The sequence below is a fragment of the Ischnura elegans genome, chromosome 8 (genome assembly GCF_921293095.1).
Source record: "Ischnura elegans chromosome 8, ioIscEleg1.1, whole genome shotgun sequence".
NCBI classification, from domain to species: Eukaryota; Metazoa; Arthropoda; class Insecta; order Odonata; family Coenagrionidae; genus Ischnura; species Ischnura elegans.
Window position 1 is genome coordinate 19,610,436 of NC_060253.1, and position 22,172 is coordinate 19,632,607.

The 22,172-nt window shown below is 38.3% G+C and overlaps 1 protein-coding gene across 1 annotated transcript in view; it reads right to left on the reverse strand.

Annotated features, from left to right (window-relative positions):
• Positions 1-3,306: 3,306 nt before the first annotated feature.
• Positions 3,307-22,172, reverse strand: part of LOC124164522 (D-2-hydroxyglutarate dehydrogenase, mitochondrial) — a 30,065-nt gene continuing 11,199 nt past the window's right edge. Inside the window, exons 6-7 of the mRNA XM_046541873.1 lie at positions 7,299-7,467; positions 3,307-5,929 (exon numbers count right to left, since the gene is read on the reverse strand). Of these exons, the coding sequence (XP_046397829.1) occupies positions 5,667-5,929; positions 7,299-7,467 (432 nt within the window). The 3' untranslated portion in view covers positions 3,307-5,666. The remainder of the gene's footprint in view (positions 5,930-7,298; positions 7,468-22,172) is intronic.

Below are 22,172 nucleotides of genomic sequence, written 5' to 3' on the forward strand. Positions count from 1 at the left end.
GAGCAGTGCAGTGGTTGAAGCCGGACGTTCGAGTCCCTAGGCCTCCAAAGAATTTGGTGATTAAAATTTGGAAATAATTGTGTTTTTCCTTTTGGCTTATGTTTTTTTCAATGGAGGCTAAAATGAAACTGAAATGTATGTATCTGAAGTGATTGTAATAAAAAGTTTGGGGAAAAAAAAAAAGATAGCCCAGCGGTAGCGCGGTCGCCTCCCAAGCGGGCGGCCCGGGTTCGATTCTCCGTGCCAGAAAGTCTTATTATTTGATTTTTTCTGGCCTTCTAGAATTCCCTTCTAGAAATTTCTTTAATCTTCTAGAAATGTAAGTTAGAACATTCTGGAAGTGGGCAAATTGAATAAATACTGCGGCCTTTCGGCCGGCAGTTCAGTGTGAAATTGTAAACGAATCAATAAACATCGTCCAAACTACTCCAGCGAATTTTCATTGATAGCAGACTACACCGACACCTGCTACAAATATATCATTCAAGGTTACATTGACGAATTTCAAAGTTTATCTAAAGAATTTTATGGTTTTACGATGAGTGAGAATGATCAACAAATGTTGAGCATATGCAACCCGCGTGCCACCAAAAAATGTCTGCCTTGGGTGGGGCGCGCTCACTCTTAGGGCCGTATCTCGGGAACCATTGGTCACAGTTGGAAAATATTTTAGGTGCAGCATGCCAAATGTCCAGTGTATCGTTAGTTACCATAAAAAAATCAGTTGAAGAATACCAGCGCCTTCTTATCGCCATTCATATCCGATAAACAGCCGCGAATACCAACATTTCTCAACTTTTGAGTGCGATGCGGCACGTTTTCCCGTGATCCAATCGCAATAATATTTTACAGGATATGTTTTTACACCAGTTGGCATTAAATGAGTGGGCGTCCCGAAAGAAATTCGAAAAATAAGGACCACCCTAATGTAGATACATAAATGGAAACATTGGTAGATTGATAAAACCTGGCTCAGGAATGATTTGATAATTTCCTTATATTCTGAAATACTATTGTTGTGTCCGTATAGCTCCTTCAGTTGAGGCCCGGACAGTCCGCGATCCCGATTTTAAGGGTCCCATTTTTCTATTTATCCTATAAGTTGCTGCCATCTTCAGCTACATATATAAAACATGGATAGAATTGGTATACTAGCCCATGATTATCACTTAGATCATTGTTAGAAAGTTAATCACCGTTGCTCTGACTTATGATGTCGAGCATGCATAAATAAAAAATATTTTCCATTGCTGCTGTTTATTTTAATATTCAATTCCTTCAACCTAACAGCCACTGGCATCTGGAGAAGACAATAGTTTTCTATAAGTGTAGTCAGATCTGTTCAGAATTGAATGCTCTGAAGAAACTATTTTTCTTCAGCTTGTCACACCCATTTCTCAATATGGTATTTCTTGCATGCAACTCTAATCACTGGTCATTACTTATTTCCAGGCATGGAGAAACCTAAAAGCTTTCACGCTTCTTCTCTCCGATAGTCACAGCCTCAAGAAAAAAACATTTAGTTATACTTGAAGGGATTTTTTCCATAAAATTATGCCTGCCCACAATTTACTTCTTTCCCTTATTCCCCTCAAAGGTGCAAAAGAGGGGCTTTATTGTAAACCTATTTTAAATATTGTGTGAACAATTTTTTCATAATTACCTAAGTGTGTTGCTGTAGGGGAAGGAGGGAATTGTTGGACTCACGGACATCACAGCATTACATTACCTTAACATGGGCCTGAGCATGTGTGCTCCCATGCCTACAATTTTTTTCCCAACTTACAGCAAGCAACCTTGAACATGCTTGCGTTGCTTTCACTCTTCTAGCCAATCACAAAAGAGTGGCACGAGAACTGTGGACAAGGACTCGGTCTCTCCCAGACTTCCATGCTATAAACATCGCTCTCCAGCTCACAGTGTTGCCAAACATATTCTGTGGAGATCGCACAGTGAGCATTTTAGTTGCTTGCTTTTGAGCGAGCATGCATTTGCTTTCATGGCCACGCAATACTGGTTGGCTGCATGGAGGGGATAAGGGAGTGGTTGGAGGGGGTTAGTGAGGTGAATGGGACAGCTCCTCTGATTGGCTATCAGCACTCTCCTGTCCAGCCGCCAAGAATCAGGGAAAAGGGTACAATAGACATCAAGCAATAAAAAACTGTTATGTTAAAATCACACATATTGGAGGATATGAATTCTAACCCTGGCATACACTTTACCATACAGCTGCTTGAATTGGAGGGCAACTTAATCACAATTGCATCTTATGTCATTAAATGAGCTACGAATGCTACATTTGAACTGAAACGATTTGGTTTCCAGGATGTGTGTGCGATTGAGACCTACGTGGAAATTTGTTCCTTAGAGCAAACCCACGAGGTGCGTGAGTGTAAGCGATATTTTTCTAATTTTATATTTTTCGCTGTTTCTTGCGTATGAGTGGGTCACTGGCGTAAGCGGAAGCTTCTCAAACCTGAATGTGTGCGTGATTGAGACCTAAGTGGTAACTTGTTTCTTAGAACAAATCTGCTCGGTGAGTGAGTGAGCTGCACAATTGTTTTGTTTCATACTGTTTTAGGTTAATTTTTATGTATAACCCCACTGTCAGCCTTGTAACTTCCCACCCCCCACCTTTGCCCAGCAAAGAGTACGGCCTTGGGGAATTTATTTTCTTTCAAACGGTTTCCAGGGATTCACCAAAGCAATGACATGCCAAGAGGAAACATCGACCCTTTAAGTCGCCTTGTACGACAAGCAGGGATACTGCGGGAGAATTCTCGCTCCCCCAACCCGCAGGGGATGAAGTTAATCACATTCAACATATTATTCCAGGAATTAACAGTAGGCTAAACAGCAGCACAACTTTGCGCAGACTGTACGGTATCGTATCTATGACAAAATGTCTATCAGAACACTCTAATATTTTAAGTTCTGGGTTAAGCCTTGGGAGTTTACAGCTATGCTCACAAATATGCTGTCCCTGTGGTATTGAATTTCTGGCAGCATACACTATGCATTCCTCAAAACTCCACTGAGGAAGGTAGTTCAAGTAGTAGAACACCTAGTGTGAATTCTGGATAGTTGGGCCCGCATACCAGTCAAGGCAAATGATTTTCCTCTGCAGAATTTTCGTACATGTTCAAGGAAGCCGATACAGATGTAAACATGGACTTACTACAGCTTGCCAGTGCCATAATTTTAGAGATGCTGCTGAAAACACACACACATACTGGTTGAAAAAGGCAAACTTAAATTAGTCCACTGTTTTACTGTTCCCAGGATATAGAAATGATGCTGAAGACATTTTGTATCAATAATATATTTCCCCCAAACTGAACAAAATTCATTATCTTTCTCTGAGTACACCAACTATATCTTTTACAAAGACATTCGATATTTCTCAATATCACAATGTAATCAGGAACAAAAACATACAATAGTGAGAAAAGATGCAAACAATGCAATTGACATCATTTTACCTCACAATCAATACATTACACTGATTTTACATCAATTTAGATGATTATTCCAGGAGTTCCTCCTTCACCATGATTTTAGACACTAAGTATTGGCAGTCAAATTTTCATAGAGTTGCATGGGCATTTCTAGCAATAATTTTCATGCCTTTCAAAGATTATATGGCCCATACAATACAAGTTACCAGCATAAAAACAACAAAATGTCTACAAATAATTGGGAGAAATATCATCAAATAAAGAAAACAGCAGTAGTTGTATCTCTAACAGAGAGGGGCTTAATCAGTGTCTGCTGAAAATAATATGATGAATCCCCCAACTAGTTTGTACAATTTACAGAATATATTCAGTCCAGGGATACCCTCGATATAAAATCTCAGTTTAGCACTTATCATTTTTGAAGCTCAAGTTTTGATTGTTAGTGACCAATTTGCACCATAAAAACAATTGGCATGAAGGTCAGCACACGTTGCAGGCTGCAAAAAATAAGCCCCAATGTGGCCAACATCTTACTTTTACAGCCAGTGCACATGTCTAATCTCAAATGAATAGTCATATATTTCAATGATATAGAAATGAAAGAATGAGAAAGAAATATCTTTACTTCCAATTCCCCAACTTTCGTTGCACAAATATTTCTCAAGGCCTGGTTGCAACATATGTATTATTTTTTAGTACAAAAATGTTCATCAAATGTTCATGTATATCTCTACTGTATAAACAACAAATGATTCTCTGCCTTATTGAAAAATTTTAACAAGGCAGAAATGCTCCATAAGCAGGTACTTTCGTTCATGAGTATCATGAGCTACATTCATTACTTTCAATGAAGCAGCCAAGGATAATGGAACCCCATTATGATTAATTAAAACAGAATACATTAGGTAAACAAAAGCAGCTAAAAATTTGCCTAATAACAATATACATAAATCTTAATTTAATTTGAAGAGGGTAATTTTGTTTGTCCGACATTAAATGAGACAATCTTAACAACACATACCAACTAAGAAAAGAGCTTACCGATGAATACATAATGAATATCATTGCATTAGTGACATTCTTCAGACAAACTAAGTTACACCTCAAAGATTAAGCAGAGGCACTGTGATTTAAAAATCCAATCACAAGGCAAAGAACGTTTAACATAATTTCACATACATGAACTGACATGATTATTCACAGGACACTCAATTACATTTAGTTTCCTGGATTGCAACTATTTATATTAAATCCTGTAAAAAATATTTGCAGCACATCTTGAAAATAAAATAGGATAAACCTACTTTTAATTAAAATGAGTATTACAATAAAGTGATGAATATTTTGCATATCTTGCATAAATATAACTCCCAATAAGATACCATTTTTTTGCTAAAAAATCGACGATTTACATGTAAATCACACCAAAAAAATGAAAAAGAAAGTTCCAATATAAGATTCCAAAGAAAGCAGTCAAAAAATATCCACCACACTTTTGGCAATTCTGGGAATATATGCAAGCTCTACATCCCCACATGAAATCTGGTATTTACATTCAACAGTAAACTTATTCTTGCTATATGCTGTGCTCTTGGAACATTAACCAGGACTTGTTTACGCGGCCTAAATAACAATTTCCTCCATACGACATGATAGCTTCATCAGAGATTACAATCATACAAAGAATGTTATGATTTATCAGACTCATTAGAGATTTTACAAATCTCTCTTCAACAACAAGTTGAGGTGCTCCTCAATAGTATCATCCTGAGAAATTAACCCACCAAAATTTGCAGGACTTCTCTAAATTCAACATTACATGCATATGACTTGTGATGGCTCACAATGAAGCAGGGGAAAATTATGTTTGGTCCCACTCATGAGTGAATCAAGTTGCTCTGTGAGCAGTGCAAAACATAATGAGTAGTCGCCAAGAGCAAGAGAGAAGGCAAACATTTTCTCTAGCAGTGAAAGAAGAATTTTTTGAGTGGGGGATTTCCACCACTTATCCTTACAGAATTACACATCAGGTACAACCTATTACGGACAACCAATTACTTTTTGTTGGCAAGGAAACCCAATTTTCCTCATGATGACCCATCCATTGGAGTACCATGTATGTGTGATCAATGAGGGAACCTATAACACAATTTACAGGGAGAGAGGGTGGATTGAATTGGTGTAACTTACAGAAAACCTCATCTTTAATCAATGAGGGTCTCCAGGAAGTACTTTGTACGGGTTTAGTATTCCTTTTGGGTCCATAATGGCCTTGATTTGAGCCATCAACTTCAAGGCTTCACCAGATTTAGAAAAATGTACCACACCTGTTTTTTTAAAGCCAATGCCATGCTCTGCACTGACGCTGCCACGATGCTTGGACGTCCACTCATAGACAAATGGTTCAATGAGGTTGAGGAGGTTCCTGTCAAATGATGGGGCCGTAATGTTCAAATGAAGATTGCCATCACCTGTAGATATGAAGATAAGGAATAATGGCATGGAATCATGAGAAAAACGTGGTCACAAGCAGCAAAAAACTTTTACTAAAGCAACTAACATATATGTCACTCAGGGAAAAGTGTACCCGACCCAGATATCAATGCTGAACCCTTCAGCTGCTGTAGCTAGATCACAAGTCCTCCACTCTGTAAGTGAAAATTCGCCAAGGTGGCCAGAGCCTTCTTTCTCCTGGGATAGGAATACCAAGTAGGTAGGAGTGAGGTATCAGAGATCGATGAGGAACTTTTTCATAACATAGGTGAAGGGGGAATAAACTTGCCGATTTATCCAATGAATAAGTGTTTCCTCATTCGTGACAATAGTAAGAGGACTAATCCCATTACTAAACAGACATTAGTTACAGCGAAAGATCATTTTGGTCATAAACCCTCCCGTGAGGATGATGGTTCAATAAATATACCCGGTCAAGCCGCGGAATCTCGCGAAAATCTGACGCATATAGTGCTCAGGAAATTGGATGAAGCGGGTCAAAAAGAAAGCAAAAACAAAAAGGGGAAAACCTATAGTTTTTGTGTAGGTGATCGCATGTTGCTTATGACGCGATCACCTGGATTGGAGGAAAGGAGTGGTGGACGAAGGCTGTGACTCCTCCGACCCAGGAAAGATAATTTTGTGTGTGCTGGCTAACCTCACTCGTCCAAATACTATCGCAGCAAACGGAGGGGGGGGGGGGGGGGTTGAGCAAAAGCTTATCCAGGAATTGGGACCGGCACAATACATGATGCTGCATGGATACTGAAGTATCTCCTACTGAAGAAAGAACTATGATTGACACGATTGGGCACAGTGCACGAGGAGAACTTAGTGCAATGATTATGACATAGCATAGATATATCCAGCTTTAAAAATGTCGTTAGTTAGTGAATAAACGCCATTGCCTATGCATGGAACTTTGTAATAAAGTTAACTTAATAACCTTAATAACCCCCGTGCCCAGAACTGAAGTCTGTAATTTCGTAACAACGAAAATTTTGTAATAATGTATCTTTTACCATAGATTGGATTATAGCCTTTTCGCCAGGACCAACGATTTGCTTTGTAAAAATGAGAACTTCGTAATTACATTGTTCACATTAACAAGAGTCTACCGTAGTATCTCAGCTTAATTATTCAATCCAGATATGACATGAGGTGTCTTTCACCCCACTTCTTTGCTATACAGAATTTGAGAAGCATGCAGTTTAATGCTTTACAAAGAAAGGCAAAGAATTCTATCAAGTAATGCAAAAGCCAGTTTCTTGTTTCTGTACTCAGCAGCTGGAAAACTGCTGAGCATGGCAATTTATTGACAGAAGTTCTAACCTAGCCTACACTTACCGACATGTCCATATCCACAGCACTTGATGTATGGAGTTCCCTTGAGCCTCTCCTTCATGATATCCACGATATCGTAGAAGTGCTCAATTGGCAAGGAAATGTCATACTTGTACACATAACCATCACAACTCAGTGATTGAGTGATGCCTTCTCGGAGATCCCAGAGGTTCTGAGTAGAGAAAAGATCATAGATTATAAGTTTGATACACAGAATTTACCTCCCATTTACCCTCCCTAAATTCATCATTTTCCATGAAATTTTCCCTAAGCACTATGGTATTCAGTGAGCTGGGCATAAAATGAAAACTTTCGTAAATTTGTGACCCTTGTTAGCACTTTTCTTATTTGAAAGAACACACTGACGATACCTTCACTCACCAAATCTATTGCCAAATAACTGGAAAAAAAAATAAACGGAAAATTTTAACTCCAGCTCCACAAACAACAAATTTTCAGTTACAGTCTATATCGAACTAACACTCAAACTAACAAAACTAAATTTTTTAGTCAAGATTGAGTTACAATACCATTTTCACACATTACTAAAAAAAATTACATCTATATTAATGATTAGTTTCCAGGTTAATACCGCATCAACTAATTTTTGGTGGACAAGTTTCGGAAGCGTTCCAGCAATCGTCATCGGGTAAAAAAAAAATATTTATTCGGGTTCGTTTACTTATTTTTTTTGGACCCAAAGATGGGAGCAGGAACATACCCGAAACTGATGTCTACCAAAAATGAATCAAAGCTGTATTAACCCGGAAACTAATCATCAATTTAATCATCGCAGAAGCCTCCGTGATAATTACATCTATATTAGTTTAAATTAGAGATGGTTCGAATAGCAGATTTTTTGAACTCGAATATCGAATTCGAATATTAAATCATTGCTCGAAAATTCAAATACCTCGAATACTAGATTTGTGCTAAGCATATAAAACGTACATTTTTTCTTCGCTAAGCATATAAAACGTACATTATTTCACTTGATGGATGTATAAATAAATAGGTATATCCAATACATTTTAAAAATCAACTTTTTTATTTTGAATTTATGCCTAACATTGATTGTTCTTGCTTAACGTCAGCTTTTTTTGGTTGCACTTTTCCTAAGGTATCCATTTTTGTTGGGTGACTTTGTTTAGACCGACTTGACATCTCCTAAGCCCACTGATTTTTAATCATCTCAACTTTATTTGAATCTTGGAAATCACTGATTTTGAATCGTACATCAAGAATTGTAACAAAAGTTAATAATTGTTCTTTTTCCAGAAATTCATTCCAACTTTTATTGGAAAATAGCAAATCTTTGATGAAACCTTCTAGATGACTATGCGAAAACTTCTTAGTTTCTAGGAAATTAATAATGCTATTCACAAGGGGGATAGCTTAAAGAAACTGTGACTGTACTTCCGCTAGCAAGAAATGTTGCTCCTTCGAAAACATCCAGAACATCAATCAATTGCTTGATAGCATCACATTGTGGAGGAGTTTGTCGATATTAAAACTCAGGTTTGAGGCATCTAATGTTATGGCTTGCTCCTGTTCCAGAAGACGCGTCACCATTTGAAAAAGGGAGTTCCATCTTGTGGGTTCATCCTGGATGAGCATAGAATGAGAAGTGGTGAAAATAATTTTTTTAATGTTGGTGTATTGATGCATTGAGCCAGGGGTCTGCGCACATGCTGTTTTTTTACTATTATTTTAATGAAAATTTTGATCCTTAGTCAACTTTGACGCAACATTGCTGAGCCGTCGTTCGGCATGAAGAAACAAAACTGACCTGATGATGACGTCTAACGTTGAAACCATGGTCGTGTAAATGTTAGAATAAATATTCAAGTGAAAGAACAAAGTTTCTTCTTTTCCGCATTCTGAAGTAGTTCGCCCAGCATTCTCACCAGGAAATCATGTCGTTTTGCAGACCTAGCGTTTCTTTGTGCCCTCGACAGAATTTTTCTAAGGAACTCTACGAGCATTGTATTTTAGAGAAAGGGAATTCGACGAAATTTTCAAAATTACGCTCTATTTCTTGTTCATTTTTTGCAATAGTCACGTGTTTATTTATTTTTTATTATCTTTAACAAGTCATACGTTATAAGAATGATAAATCAATTTTATAAAATATATTATAAGGAGTATTTTCAATTATTTGCCATAAAATATGAACGTACGAAAATTACTTAATTAACCCGGCAGTGGTCGCGTGGGGTGTCCTAGACACCCCAGCCTTATATAAGCGCTATTTTTTCTTGCAATTGTGACTGCAATGACCTGTAACCTCCTCTAGCTGATTTTTTAAGCTTTCTGAGAATACATGTAAAAGATTATTATAAAATCAATGTAAGTTTTTAAGAAAAATTACTTTTGTCAAAGCTCTGCAGAGTGGGGTGCGCCAGACACCCCACGCGACCGTTCTCGTTACGGTTTGCCGCCTAGTATTTAAAGTCGCCTTGAATATTTTTCATCCATTTTCATCGCATTTGATAGCTACTTTTCTGAAACTGGCCATGAAAGTTGTCTTTTTACGTTTACATCAATAAATATTTATTTATTGGTATATTTTTTGCCTAAATTTATGTAAACAAATAGAAAGTTAGTAATTCCTTATAATGTTACAGTGATTTTTCTCGAAGTGAGCCACGAAAAATCGATCATGTAGTACGTACAGCACGTTAATTCAGTACACTATGGATTCCTGCAGTCTTTCTAAAAAAAGGAAAAAGCTAATATACTTTGACTTTTGATTGAAAATTTGGATGAGGAATTATTTGTTTCTGACGTCAACTTTTATAGAAAATGCGATTTTTTAGAAGTGATTTTTTGAAGACTTCGTTCAATAACGATAGGGCAGTAGTTATTCAAAAAAATCATTATTTACATGTTTCTGTGAATTTACCATTGAAGGTTGGTCTTGTAATACTTACATTCATCGTTTTCAATTCATACTAGATGTCAGCTACCTCTAGAGTAAAAGAAAGAGTCTTTGTCTTTTGAATGAATCTTTGAGGGGAGAAGATTGATTCTGATGAAAAAGAAGATGGGTGTCATGTAGCTGCACATGATACTTACACTGAACAACAGTGCAGAGATGATGAACTTTTGTAAAAGGGAAGGGAGCTTATGTACGTTGGGACGTATGGAGTTGCAACGTGTAATATGCAGGGATCAAGACCAAACATAAGAACATAAAATTGTAGCAGTGTTACTGAGAAGCAAAAACAAATTCAAATTAAATTATTTATTATTATATAATTATTATAATTATATACTATTAGCAAAATAAATTCAAATTCAAAACACGAATGGTTTGTTTTCGTATAATGTTCATTGAAAAAATGGTAGAGAAAATTGTAAATTGCACTAATATTCAGGTAGAAAAAGTCACTGAAAATTATTCTCGTAAGAGAGATAGTGAAACAGACAGGAAAGACTTAGTGTTCCTGAATAGTGTTTCACTTTTAGCCAGGGCAAATAAAACTGAGTAACAGAATTTTTTATTGTTTTGGAACCAAAATGGATTAGGAGTGGAAATATGTTATTCCCCCATGAGCCATAACATATTTCTCTTTTCCCCTTTATCTTTTCGTTTCGATAACGTGACTGCTAGAGTAGAGAAAATGAAAAGTGGAAAATTAGCACAAAGTAGAGATGTATTTGAGATGTTTTCTCGCAGTACACGGCAACATTATAGAATTGGGCCATGAGAAAAAGCTGATGAGCAATTGATTCCTTTTCAAATAAGATGTTCATATGGGCAATATTTACCTTCGAACCCTGCAAAATATAGCATCAAAATTTTTGCATCGGCAAATTCGATTGTATTTGAAGATGTACCTACTCAGGGTGGCAACCAGAGGGTCCATTTTTTGTAGATAACAGTCCAAAAGAGGAGTTAAAGCGAATTTTTTCTTTTGTAAACAGAAACGGAAGGAACGTAATTTGAACAACTGGTTCAATAATATTCCGCAAGCAGATGAAATTCTAAGCAATAATTTGACGGTTGCGGGAACAGTGCACAAAAACTAAAAGAGATTTATCACTGAAAGTCGTATAAGTAAAAGAAAGAAGAAAATAGCAGCTTATTTTGGTTTAGGAAGAAAAAAGCTCTAGTTTCCTGCGTTGTAAAATGGTCAAAGAATGTAATTCTTTCGCCAACAATTCATACAGCTATTTCTGTCAATGAATCCAAGATGAACAGATAATAAAAGAAAACCGGAAATATTGACCTTTTCTAACTGCACTGAAGGAGGACTAGCCACATTAGAAAAAATAGGCAGCACCTATCATACAAACAGAAACATCAGTACATGATCCATGGCCATTTTCTTTCATTTGACAAACACTGCTGACATCAGTGCGTTTGTTATACCTCGGTATTCCAATTCACAATCAAAATTGTAAAGTTTTCTTCGTGAGATAACTCGATCGTTAACTTTTCCATACAGTAAAGATCCATATTGAACACGATCTCTAGAGACTTGAAAAATAGAGGAATATGCGTAAAATGAGCCGGAGAAAAGGATGAGGAGAAAACAAGAAAAAAAATTTGGAAGATGTGTTTTTTTCCAATAGATATAAAAACAAAAATATACTGTGAACTGTGTTAGAAACTAATGCGTGGTACACATTTGCTGAAAATTTTGAGAAGTGATTAGAGGTAAGTAAATAGTTTACATGATTTACTTTCTACATTCTTTAGATTCAATAAAACTTTTCAATAGCGCGAAATTGAACTTCTGTTGAGGACTACATATTTCTTAGTTTACCTTTCCAATGCTGTATATAATTTGTAACAGGATTATTTCAATAGTTATAAGTGACCGTAATATCATCGTAAATTTTTCCTCAAGAATACATTCTGGGAAATCGATTCAATATCGATAAGTAAATTATTTTAGTACATTTATTAGTATTTTCGTAAGGCAAATAGAGGTCGACGCTGAAAATATGATGAGATACAGTGATTGATGTTTATAAAATCATATCCCATGTATTTATATCTCAACATTTCAATTGTGTTCTTTGGCTGAAACAAAAAAAAAAGTTGGCAATTTTTCCCGAGGAACTGGGACTGCCTACTGGAAAATAGGGTATTCAAAAATATTTTCTTAAAAATAATAAAAGTTGAATATATGGTTTGAAATATGTAGTATATCCATTCCTAAATAAACAAAGGATACGTCGAGATGTGAAATTTTTAAATAATACAGTAGACTCCCGATTATCCGGCTGCGGTTTATCCGGGTTGCGGATTATCCGTGTATGATTTTTACTCTCGTTCAATTTTTCCACGATTTCACAAAAAAATAAAATCGGACGCAAAATCATCGAAATTACTGCATTTATGCTAGGATACACCGGGCAAGAATCCCCTTCGTAAAATGGAAGCGATCGCGCGCTTGCTGCATTCACGGGAGCACCGTGTTCCTGTTTACCAAGCCTCGCAGTGCGCGACCGCGCTCCGAAAAAAAAAAAAGATCGCGAACTGGCGAAGAAAGCTCTCATTGAGCCCGGGAAGCACTCTAAAATAACAGAATAACTGCATAAATAATAATATATTGTATGTTTTAGGTAAATTATGAGCATTGCAAGACATTTATGAGAAAGTTTGGGTTATCCGTGTTTTCCGGTTATTCGTGCCGTCTCTCCCCATCATTAGCCCGGATAATCGGGAGTGTACTGTATACAGTAAAACTTTGATTTTACGCATTTGGAGGGACCGAAATATGGGCACTGTGTAAAATCAAAGTGTGTAAAATCAAGAGTTGGTATTGAGGAGGAGTATAGTTTTCAGGATAACACTAGCTCATTATTGCTCGGAAAATGAAGCCTAATAATCTTATTTACTCAAAAGCAACACCACAGATGACGTGTTACCCTAAGAGAAATATCTTTGCATTCCTGAACAGTGTTTCCCATGGTTGAACAAAATGGTTGAAATGCCAGCATTTCTGGCACTAAGATTACTTCTGTTACCCAGGAGAAATTTCGGAATGGTGATACTAAATGGTCACAGAGAAGCTAATTTTCGAAAATATTCTCATTAAAAGCAGTTTTCAGGATATCCGTTTAACCACCAGCAGACAAACAAAGATTGGAGATTGAAGAAATGAGATACCTGAGGATAGTCATCCAAATTAACCCCATTAACAGGGAGCAAAATTTTGCTAATACATCACAAAGGCTTTACACCCTGTGGGCCTGGGTTCAAGTCCTGGCAGTAGCAAAGACTTATCAGAGATGGCCTTATCCCTACTTGAGTCTAATGTGGAGGGCACTTCCAGTGCACCACTATGTCCATCAGATGGGAAGTTAAGTCCTGGTCCCTTTTGAGCTTATCATTACAACCTGGCTAATGCCAACATAGGGTTCCTATCCCCCCAGCCCTTACTTCACGGCACTAATGACCCCAGTAGTTGGTTACCTCCAAATAGCATACCATAGATAATACGGAGCACACAGGACCCGGGATATTCGGAAATTCAGATTTTTCCGGTGCTAAGATCACTTTTTTTGAAGTGAGCTATTTAAATGACCGCGCAACTGCCGTCATGCCGCCCGTGATGAATAAAAAATGACTAATAGTCCTGAAAATTTTTCCTTCTCTATAATTAATACGCATTAAAAAAGCATTTCCCCATGAAATTTTAGCATTAGTAGATTGACTCTTCCGGGAATAGCTTCTCTGTCGGCATTCTTCCGCAAATTCAGCGCCGGGACCTTCGACTCACAAGCCGTGTGACTCAGCTTCACGTAATATTTTGCTTCCCCATATCTGATAACAACACTGGACACTTTTTGTATTTCGATTGTATGGTACTAAGCCATTCCTGAGTTTAAAGGGACTGCCTTATCACTCACGTCTTGAATTTGACTTCAATGATTACATGACGATTGACGACGCGAGTTATTCTCCGAGGGCATTAACTCCCGTTCCGTTAAAACGCTTGCCACCTAGCGGAGTTAAGCTAATAGCTATTCAAGTTCCAACCATGTTAAACTTAAACCGTCTGACAATGAGATACAAGTTGAGTTGGTTCTGATAAGCGTGCAGCGCAAGCAATTTTCCCTCGCCTCCATTTGTCCCGCAGATGTGGGGTTAGCCCGGGAATGAGACAATGCATGCTGCTTTTACCATCGTGTTGAATCACCATCGACTTACGTCAATACTAGAAGTACGACTATCTTTTTTAGATCACCTTGGAAGCCAAAATTTTGGCACGGGAGTATTTTTAACGACTCATTTCGCCGTTATATTTCGCTGGGGCGACGGAAAACATAGCGTTGGCAAAATTCTAGAAAGCCTTGCGTTGGGGATACATATTCCGTAGCTCATAATTCTGGATATAAACAGCGTCGATCAATAAGTCGAATAATAAACGAAAGGTGATAATTTTAGTTTTAAGGTTTTCGCAGCGATTAGATGCACTATTATAATTCATTTTCGGGAATACGTCTGCGTGCTATTAATATTTAACTCAACGTTTCGTTCCACTTACTGGGAACGTCGTCAGGAGAATGAAAATATAAACACCTATCATACCGTTGGAAAAACTGGTCCATTGTTGTTAAGGTATTTAAAAAAGTAAATAAAAATAAAAATAAAATAAAAGCCAACTTCTTTAAAACATCTAATATAAAAAAAAGGGAGATGAAAGGTGGAATATTGTAATTAAATTTTCGAAATGTATCTCTTCCACACATGGCTTAAATTATACCCATCATCCCTGTTAAAATTCATTGGTCTTTTAGAAATTTCTATCGCCTCTCTAATAAGCCGTGGATAATATGCAGATTTTCTTGCAATGGCTTTGGCCTCATCCAGGAGGATCTTGTGTCCTGGCCCCGACATAAAATGATCGGCGACAGCTGAAGTTTCCCATTGCCTTGCCTTCAGCGCCCTTTCATGCTCTTTCAGCCTTGTCACTATCTTCCGTTTGGTCTGTCCGATGTAACTAGACCCACATGAACACGGAATCTCATATATGCCTTCCATTTGTAATGGGGGAACAGCATCAATGACGGATGGAAGTAGGTCTCTGATCTTCCTCAACGTGCCAAACCTGGTTTCAACGTTGGCTTTTCCAAGGATGCGAGCAATCCGGTCCGTTGTTCCTGATACGTAAGGCAGAACTGCAAAAGCACTTGGTTTTGTTTTCTCCATCGGGGCCTTGACTTCCCTTAAAGCTCTCCTAATGAATGAAATAGCATATCCGTTTCCTTTTAAAATAGAAATAAGATGTTCCATTTCACTTTCTACGCTATCTTCATCAGAAACGGCAAGGGCTCTATGTCTTAAGGTCTTGATAACGCAGGACTTCTGACGCGGGTGATGGTGTGATGCCGCGTTTAAGTACCTATCTGTGTGGGTCTTCTTCCTAAAGACCGAATGTCCCAAGCTTCCGTCTTGCCTTTTCCTTACTAGAACATCAAGAAACGGTAAGGAGCCATCTTCTTCGATTTCTTTGGTGAACTTGATGTTATCATGAATATTATTCAGGTGTTCATGGAAATATTCAAGAGCCTCTTTCCCGTGTGGCCAAATAACAAAAGTGTCATCAACGTATCGGAGCCAGCACACCGGTTGATATTCACTTGATGAAAGAGCATCGGCTTCAAACTTCTCCATGAAGAGGTTAGCTATGACCGGAGAGAGAGGGGATCCCATAGCAGCTCCCTCTACTTGGGAATATATTTCTCCGTCGTAGCGAAGATAGCTGTTTTTGAGGCATAATTCTGCGAGATCGGGTACATAATTAGGGAGCCCTTTCTGAGTTAGTTCCCTTAAAATCAGAACTGAATCATTAACCGGAACTTTAGTAAAAACTACTTAGTAAAAAACTTTAGTAGTACTTTAGTAATTTGGCCCGCTATATATCTAGAGACATTCAGTCCTTTATTGGGAGTACCGAATCCTACGTTAAAAACTCAAGCCATTTCATCGAGCTACTAAAGGATTTAAGAACATCAGAGAATGATATTCTGGTCAGTTTTGACGTTGTGAGTCTTTTTACTAAAGTTCCGGTTAATGATTCAGTTCTGATTTTAAGGGAACTAACTCAGAAAGGGCTCCCTAATTATGTACCCGATCTCGCAGAATTATGCCTCAAAAACAGCTATCTTCGCTACGACGGAGAAATATATTCCCAAGTAGAGGGAGCTGCTATGGGATCCCCTCTCTCTCCGGTCATAGCTAACCTCTTCATGGAGAAGTTTGAAGCCGATGCTCTTTCATCAAGTGAATATCAACCGGTGTGCTGGCTCCGATACGTTGATGACACTTTTGTTATTTGGCCACACGGGAAAGAGGCTCTTGAATATTTCCATGAACACCTGAATAATATTCATGATAACATCAAGTTCACCAAAGAAATAGAAGAAGATGGCTCCTTACCGTTTCTTGATGTTCTAGTAAGGAAAAGGCAAGACGGAAGCTTGGGACATTCGGTCTTTAGGAAGAAGACCCACACAGATAGGTACTTAAACGCGGCATCACACCATCACCCGCGTCAGAAGTCCTGCGTTATCAAGACCTTAAGACATAGAGCCCTTGCCGTTTCTGATGAAGATAGCGTAGAAAGTGAAATGGAACATCTTATTTCTATTTTAAAAGGAAACGGATATGCTATTTCATTCATTAGGAGAGCTTTAAGGGAAGTCAAGGCCCCGATGGAGAAAACAAAACCAAGTGCTTTTGCAGTTCTGCCTTACGTATCAGGAACAACGGACCGGATTGCTCGCATCCTTGGAAAAGCCAACGTTGAAACCAGGTTTGGCACGTTGAGGAAGATCAGAGACCTACTTCCATCCGTCATTGATGCTGTTCCCCCATTACAAATGGAAGGCATATATGAGATTCCGTGTTCATGTGGGTCTAGTTACATCGGACAGACCAAACGGAAGATAGTGACAAGGCTGAAAGAGCATGAAAGGGCGCTGAAGGCAAGGCAATGGGAAACTTCAGCTGTCGCCGATCATTTTATGTCGGGGCCAGGACACAAGATCCTCCTGGATGAGGCCAAAGCCATTGCAAGAAAATCTGCATATTATCCACGGCTTATTAGAGAGGCGATAGAAATTTCTAAAAGACCAATGAATTTTAACAGGGATGATGGGTATAATTTAAGCCATGTGTGGAAGAGATACATTTCGAAAATTTAATTACAATATTCCACCTTTCATCTCCCTTTTTTTTATATTAGATGTTTTAAAGAAGTTGGCTTTTATTTATTTTTATTTTTATTTACTTTTTTAAATACCTTAACAACAATGGACCAGTTTTTCCAACGGTATGATAGGTGTTTATATTTTCATTCTCCTGACGACGTTCCCAGTAAGTGGAACGAAACGTTGAGTTAAATATTAATAGCACGCAGACGTATTCCCGAAAATGAATTATAATAGTGCATCTAATCGCTGCGAAAACCTTAAAACTAAAATTTGGAACCTCTACGGGGAGGATATTTTCAAGAAAATAAGAAAGTTGGAAAACCTTAGGAAGAAGAAAGCCACCCTTCTGACTTCTCTCGCCTTCCTACAACGATGCCGAGACTCGGATACTCTTCCTGGTTGTGTGAAGATAAAGCATCATATTCAAACAAGTAAAGCCAAGAATATATTGAAGAATGCTGGCCGAGCTCTGCTAAGAGAACGGGTTCGTTTCACGCGTTTTTCTCTCTTGAATAACTCACAGGAATTGTATGAGCTTCATTTGGAATTATCAAGTGTTCTTTCTTTAGATGATTGGAATTTAATAGATCGTATCACTACTTTTTCGGCTTCAAATGTTTTCTATAATACGCAAGTCAAACAGAAGAAAAAATTTGAATTTCTTCAAAAGAAAAAGCCGGTGCAGAAGTGTTCCCTTCCTTTGGCGGTACACAACCTTACTGCTGAAGTGTTTAGCAATGATACCATCTCAGTGTTATCCAGAGGACTTAACTTTGCTGTTACACCAAAAACATTGCCGGTAGAAGAAATAATAACTGGAGTAGAATCTGCTATTCGCGTACTTCCATTTGGACTAGCTGAGGATATTCGCCATGAAGTTGTGCAAACCCTAAGAAAAAGTAAGCTGCCTTCTCCTAACCTGTCTATTTCTGAGAGAAAAGCCATCAAAGAACTCAAGGTACAAAAGAATTGTCTCGTATTACCAGCCGACAAAGGAAAGGAAAAGGAAATTCAACAGTTATAATGTATAAGCATGATTATGATCTTAAAATCCGTTCTCTCTTGGATGATAAGACGTATGTTAAACTTAACAAGGACCCGACAGCTGCCTTAGAAAATCGAGTGAAGAAAGAAATCAAGCTATCCTCCATTCCAAAAGAAGATCATTGGAAAGTTATTCCTCATGCCTCTAAAACTCCACGACTGTATGGACTTCCCAAAATACATAAAGCAGGAATACCTCTGCGACCGATTGTGAACACTATCGACTCACCGACGTATAATTTGGCCCGCTATATATCTAGAGACATTCAGTCCTTTATTGGGAGTACCGAATCCTACGTTAAAAACTCAAGCCATTTCATCGAGCTACTAAAGGATTTAAGAACATCAGAGAATGATATTCTGGTCAGTTTTGACGTTGTGAGTCTTTTTACTAAAGTTCCGGTTAATGATTCAGTTCTGATTTTAAGGGAACTAACTCAGAAAGGGCTCCCTAATTATGTACCCGATCTCGCAGAATTATGCCTCAAAAACAGCTATCTTCGCTACGACGGAGAAATATATTCCCAAGTAGAGGGAGCTGCTATGGGATCCCCTCTCTCTCCGGTCATAGCTAACCTCTTCATGGAGAAGTTTGAAGCCGATGCTCTTTCATCAAGTGAATATCAACCGGTGTGCTGGCTCCGATACGTTGATGACACTTTTGTTATTTGGCCACACGGGAAAGAGGCTCTTGAATATTTCCATGAACACCTGAATAATATTCATGATAACATCAAGTTCACCAAAGAAATCGAAGAAGATGGCTCCTTACCGTTTCTTGATGTTCTAGTAAGGAAAAGGCAAGACGGAAGCTTGGGACATTCGGTCTTTAGGAAGAAGACCCACACAGATAGGTACTTAAACGCGGCATCACACCATCACCCGCGTCAGAAGTCCTGCGTTATCAAGACCTTAAGACATAGAGCCCTTGCCGTTTCTGATGAAGATAGCGTAGAAAGTGAAATGGAACATCTTATTTCTATTTTAAAAGGAAACGGATATGCTATTTCATTCATTAGGAGAGCTTTAAGGGAAGTCAAGGCCCCGATGGAGAAAACAAAACCAAGTGCTTTTGCAGTTCTGCCTTACGTATCAGGAACAACGGACCGGATTGCTCGCATCCTTGGAAAAGCCAACGTTGAAACCAGGTTTGGCACGTTGAGGAAGATCAGAGACCTACTTCCATCCGTCATTGATGCTGTTCCCCCATTACAAATGGAAGGCATATATGAGATTCCGTGTTCATGTGGGTCTAGTTACATCGGACAGACCAAACGGAAGATAGTGACAAGGCTGAAAGAGCATGAAAGGGCGCTGAAGGCAAGGCAATGGGAAACTTCAGCTGTCGCCGATCATTTTATGTCGGGGCCAGGACACAAGATCCTCCTGGATGAGGCCAAAGCCATTGCAAGAAAATCTGCATATTATCCACGGCTTATTAGAGAGGCGATAGAAATTTCTAAAAGACCAATGAATTTTAACAGGGATGATGGGTATAATTTAAGCCATGTGTGGAAGAGATACATTTCGAAAATTTAATTACAATATTCCACCTTTCATCTCCCTTTTTTTTATATTAGATGTTTTAAAGAAGTTGGCTTTTATTTTATTTTTATTTTTATTTACTTTTTTAAATACCTTAACAACAATGGACCAGTTTTTCCAACGGTATGATAGGTGTTTATATTTTCATTCTCCTGACGACGTTCCCAGTAAGTGGAACGAAACGTTGAGTTAAATATTAATAGCACGCAGACGTATTCCCGAAAATGAATTATAATAGTGAAAGGTGATAATGTTAATATCTCCAGCGATCATGTCTTAATCAAAAGTAGTTACGCATACACGGCGATTGCCGTGTGTTTTAGGTTTCGATATCCTTCTACGGCGAATTTGAACTAAGAGCGACATTCGCGTTCGTAATGGAGCCTGAAATATTACTGAGAGGGCTCACGGGGAAGCAATAATTAGATTCGCGATGTATTTAGTTTCACGTTCAACAGCGCGATGTCATTTCAACCGTTCCTGTATTCATTTTTGCAACTCATTGAGACGAAATAATAACCTAACTGCATATTGCTCTAGTCGGATTTTCAAAACAAGCCGAAAGACAACTGCGTAAAATCAAGATTAGCGACCTCTTAGGGGCTGGGGTTATGCTGCGCAAAATCGAAAAACTGCGTAAAATCAAGAAAAGATGTAAAATCGAAGTTTCACCATTGCAATTCCCTATGCTTTCCGGCCTAACTTGAGTGCCGCTGCGTAAAAACGAGACTTGATGTAAAATCGAAGTGCGTAAAATCGAAGTTTTACTGTATACTATATGAAAGAAATTGAAGAAAATCTTTTGGGGTGTCAGAGACACCCCACGCGACCGTTTATGTTTGGAAAATGGGCGCGACTACCGCCGGGTTAATTATAAGCTGATGATGGATTCGACAAATAAAACAAGACGGCTGCTTGACATTACCACATTCCGAGCCATCGACGAGGGCAGGCAGAAGAAAGATGTAGCAGTGACCTTTGGAATACCATCATTCACCCCGACATCTATTTTAAACAACCGAGGAAAAACAGAAGAAACTGTATATCTAGGCTGCACAATTAAAAAACGTAGGTAGTGAAATAAGAGGATGAAGGAATTATGTTAAGAAATATAAAAGTTGTGTACTTCCCTCCAAACACTACTAGTAAATTACAACCCTTAGACCAGGGAATTATTTCTTTGTTCAAAAGGCATTATCGAAAACAGCTAGTGATTTATTTTTTTATGGAGAGTGAATAGTGAAAACGACATTAAAAGTGCTCATGGAACATCCTTCAGACTATGCACAGGCTGTGCCTTTCATGGAAGGAATTAATATCCTCAATTTTTGAGAAATGCTTCATCAAGGCTGGGATTATGGGTGGTAGCAAACAGGAGGAAAGTGAGATATTTGAGAATGAACCTACAGAGTACGATAAAATCAACAAAATAGTTGACACAAAGTCAACATTTGAAGACTTCGTAAATGTTGATAATGATTTATTCATATGTTCCCCACATGAGTTGGAAGATAGTGGTGAATGAAATGTAAATACAGTGGAACTTGGTTAGTACGTTCCTCCTTAGTACGTTTTCCTCCTTAGTACGGCGATTTCCCTCGGTCCCGGTACCATCCGAACAAAATACAGGTAAAAGAATTTGGTTAGTACGTTTGAAAAAATTGCGCTTTCCTGGTTAGTACGCTCAATTGCTTGCCGTGACGCAACCCGCAATTCGTTCTCTAGTGTCTTCTTAAGGGTCGCAAACGTCTGAATTCATGATTTAATTTATTATTATTAGCCATTAACATTCTTCCATTCATTCCACATCTCTTTCTTCTACCGTAATTTATCCAAATGCATTTCTGAATTCTTGTGACGTGATGAAAAATAAAATGCGCCCATTTTTCAGGAATGTCTGACTACGAAAAACTACAGCCAATAAGAAGCCCCAATTTTCCCCACCCCGAGCTCCTCACCTTCTGTTGCCTTTGGAGCGCTTGGGAGTGCCCACTGCTGCGCACAAAGTTCGTGAGTGGGCAATTGTTGCTATTGCACGAGTTATCATGATGAAGAAATGAGTCTTAACGGTATTAGACAATTCCCACATTATCTAAAGCAGTACTGCTC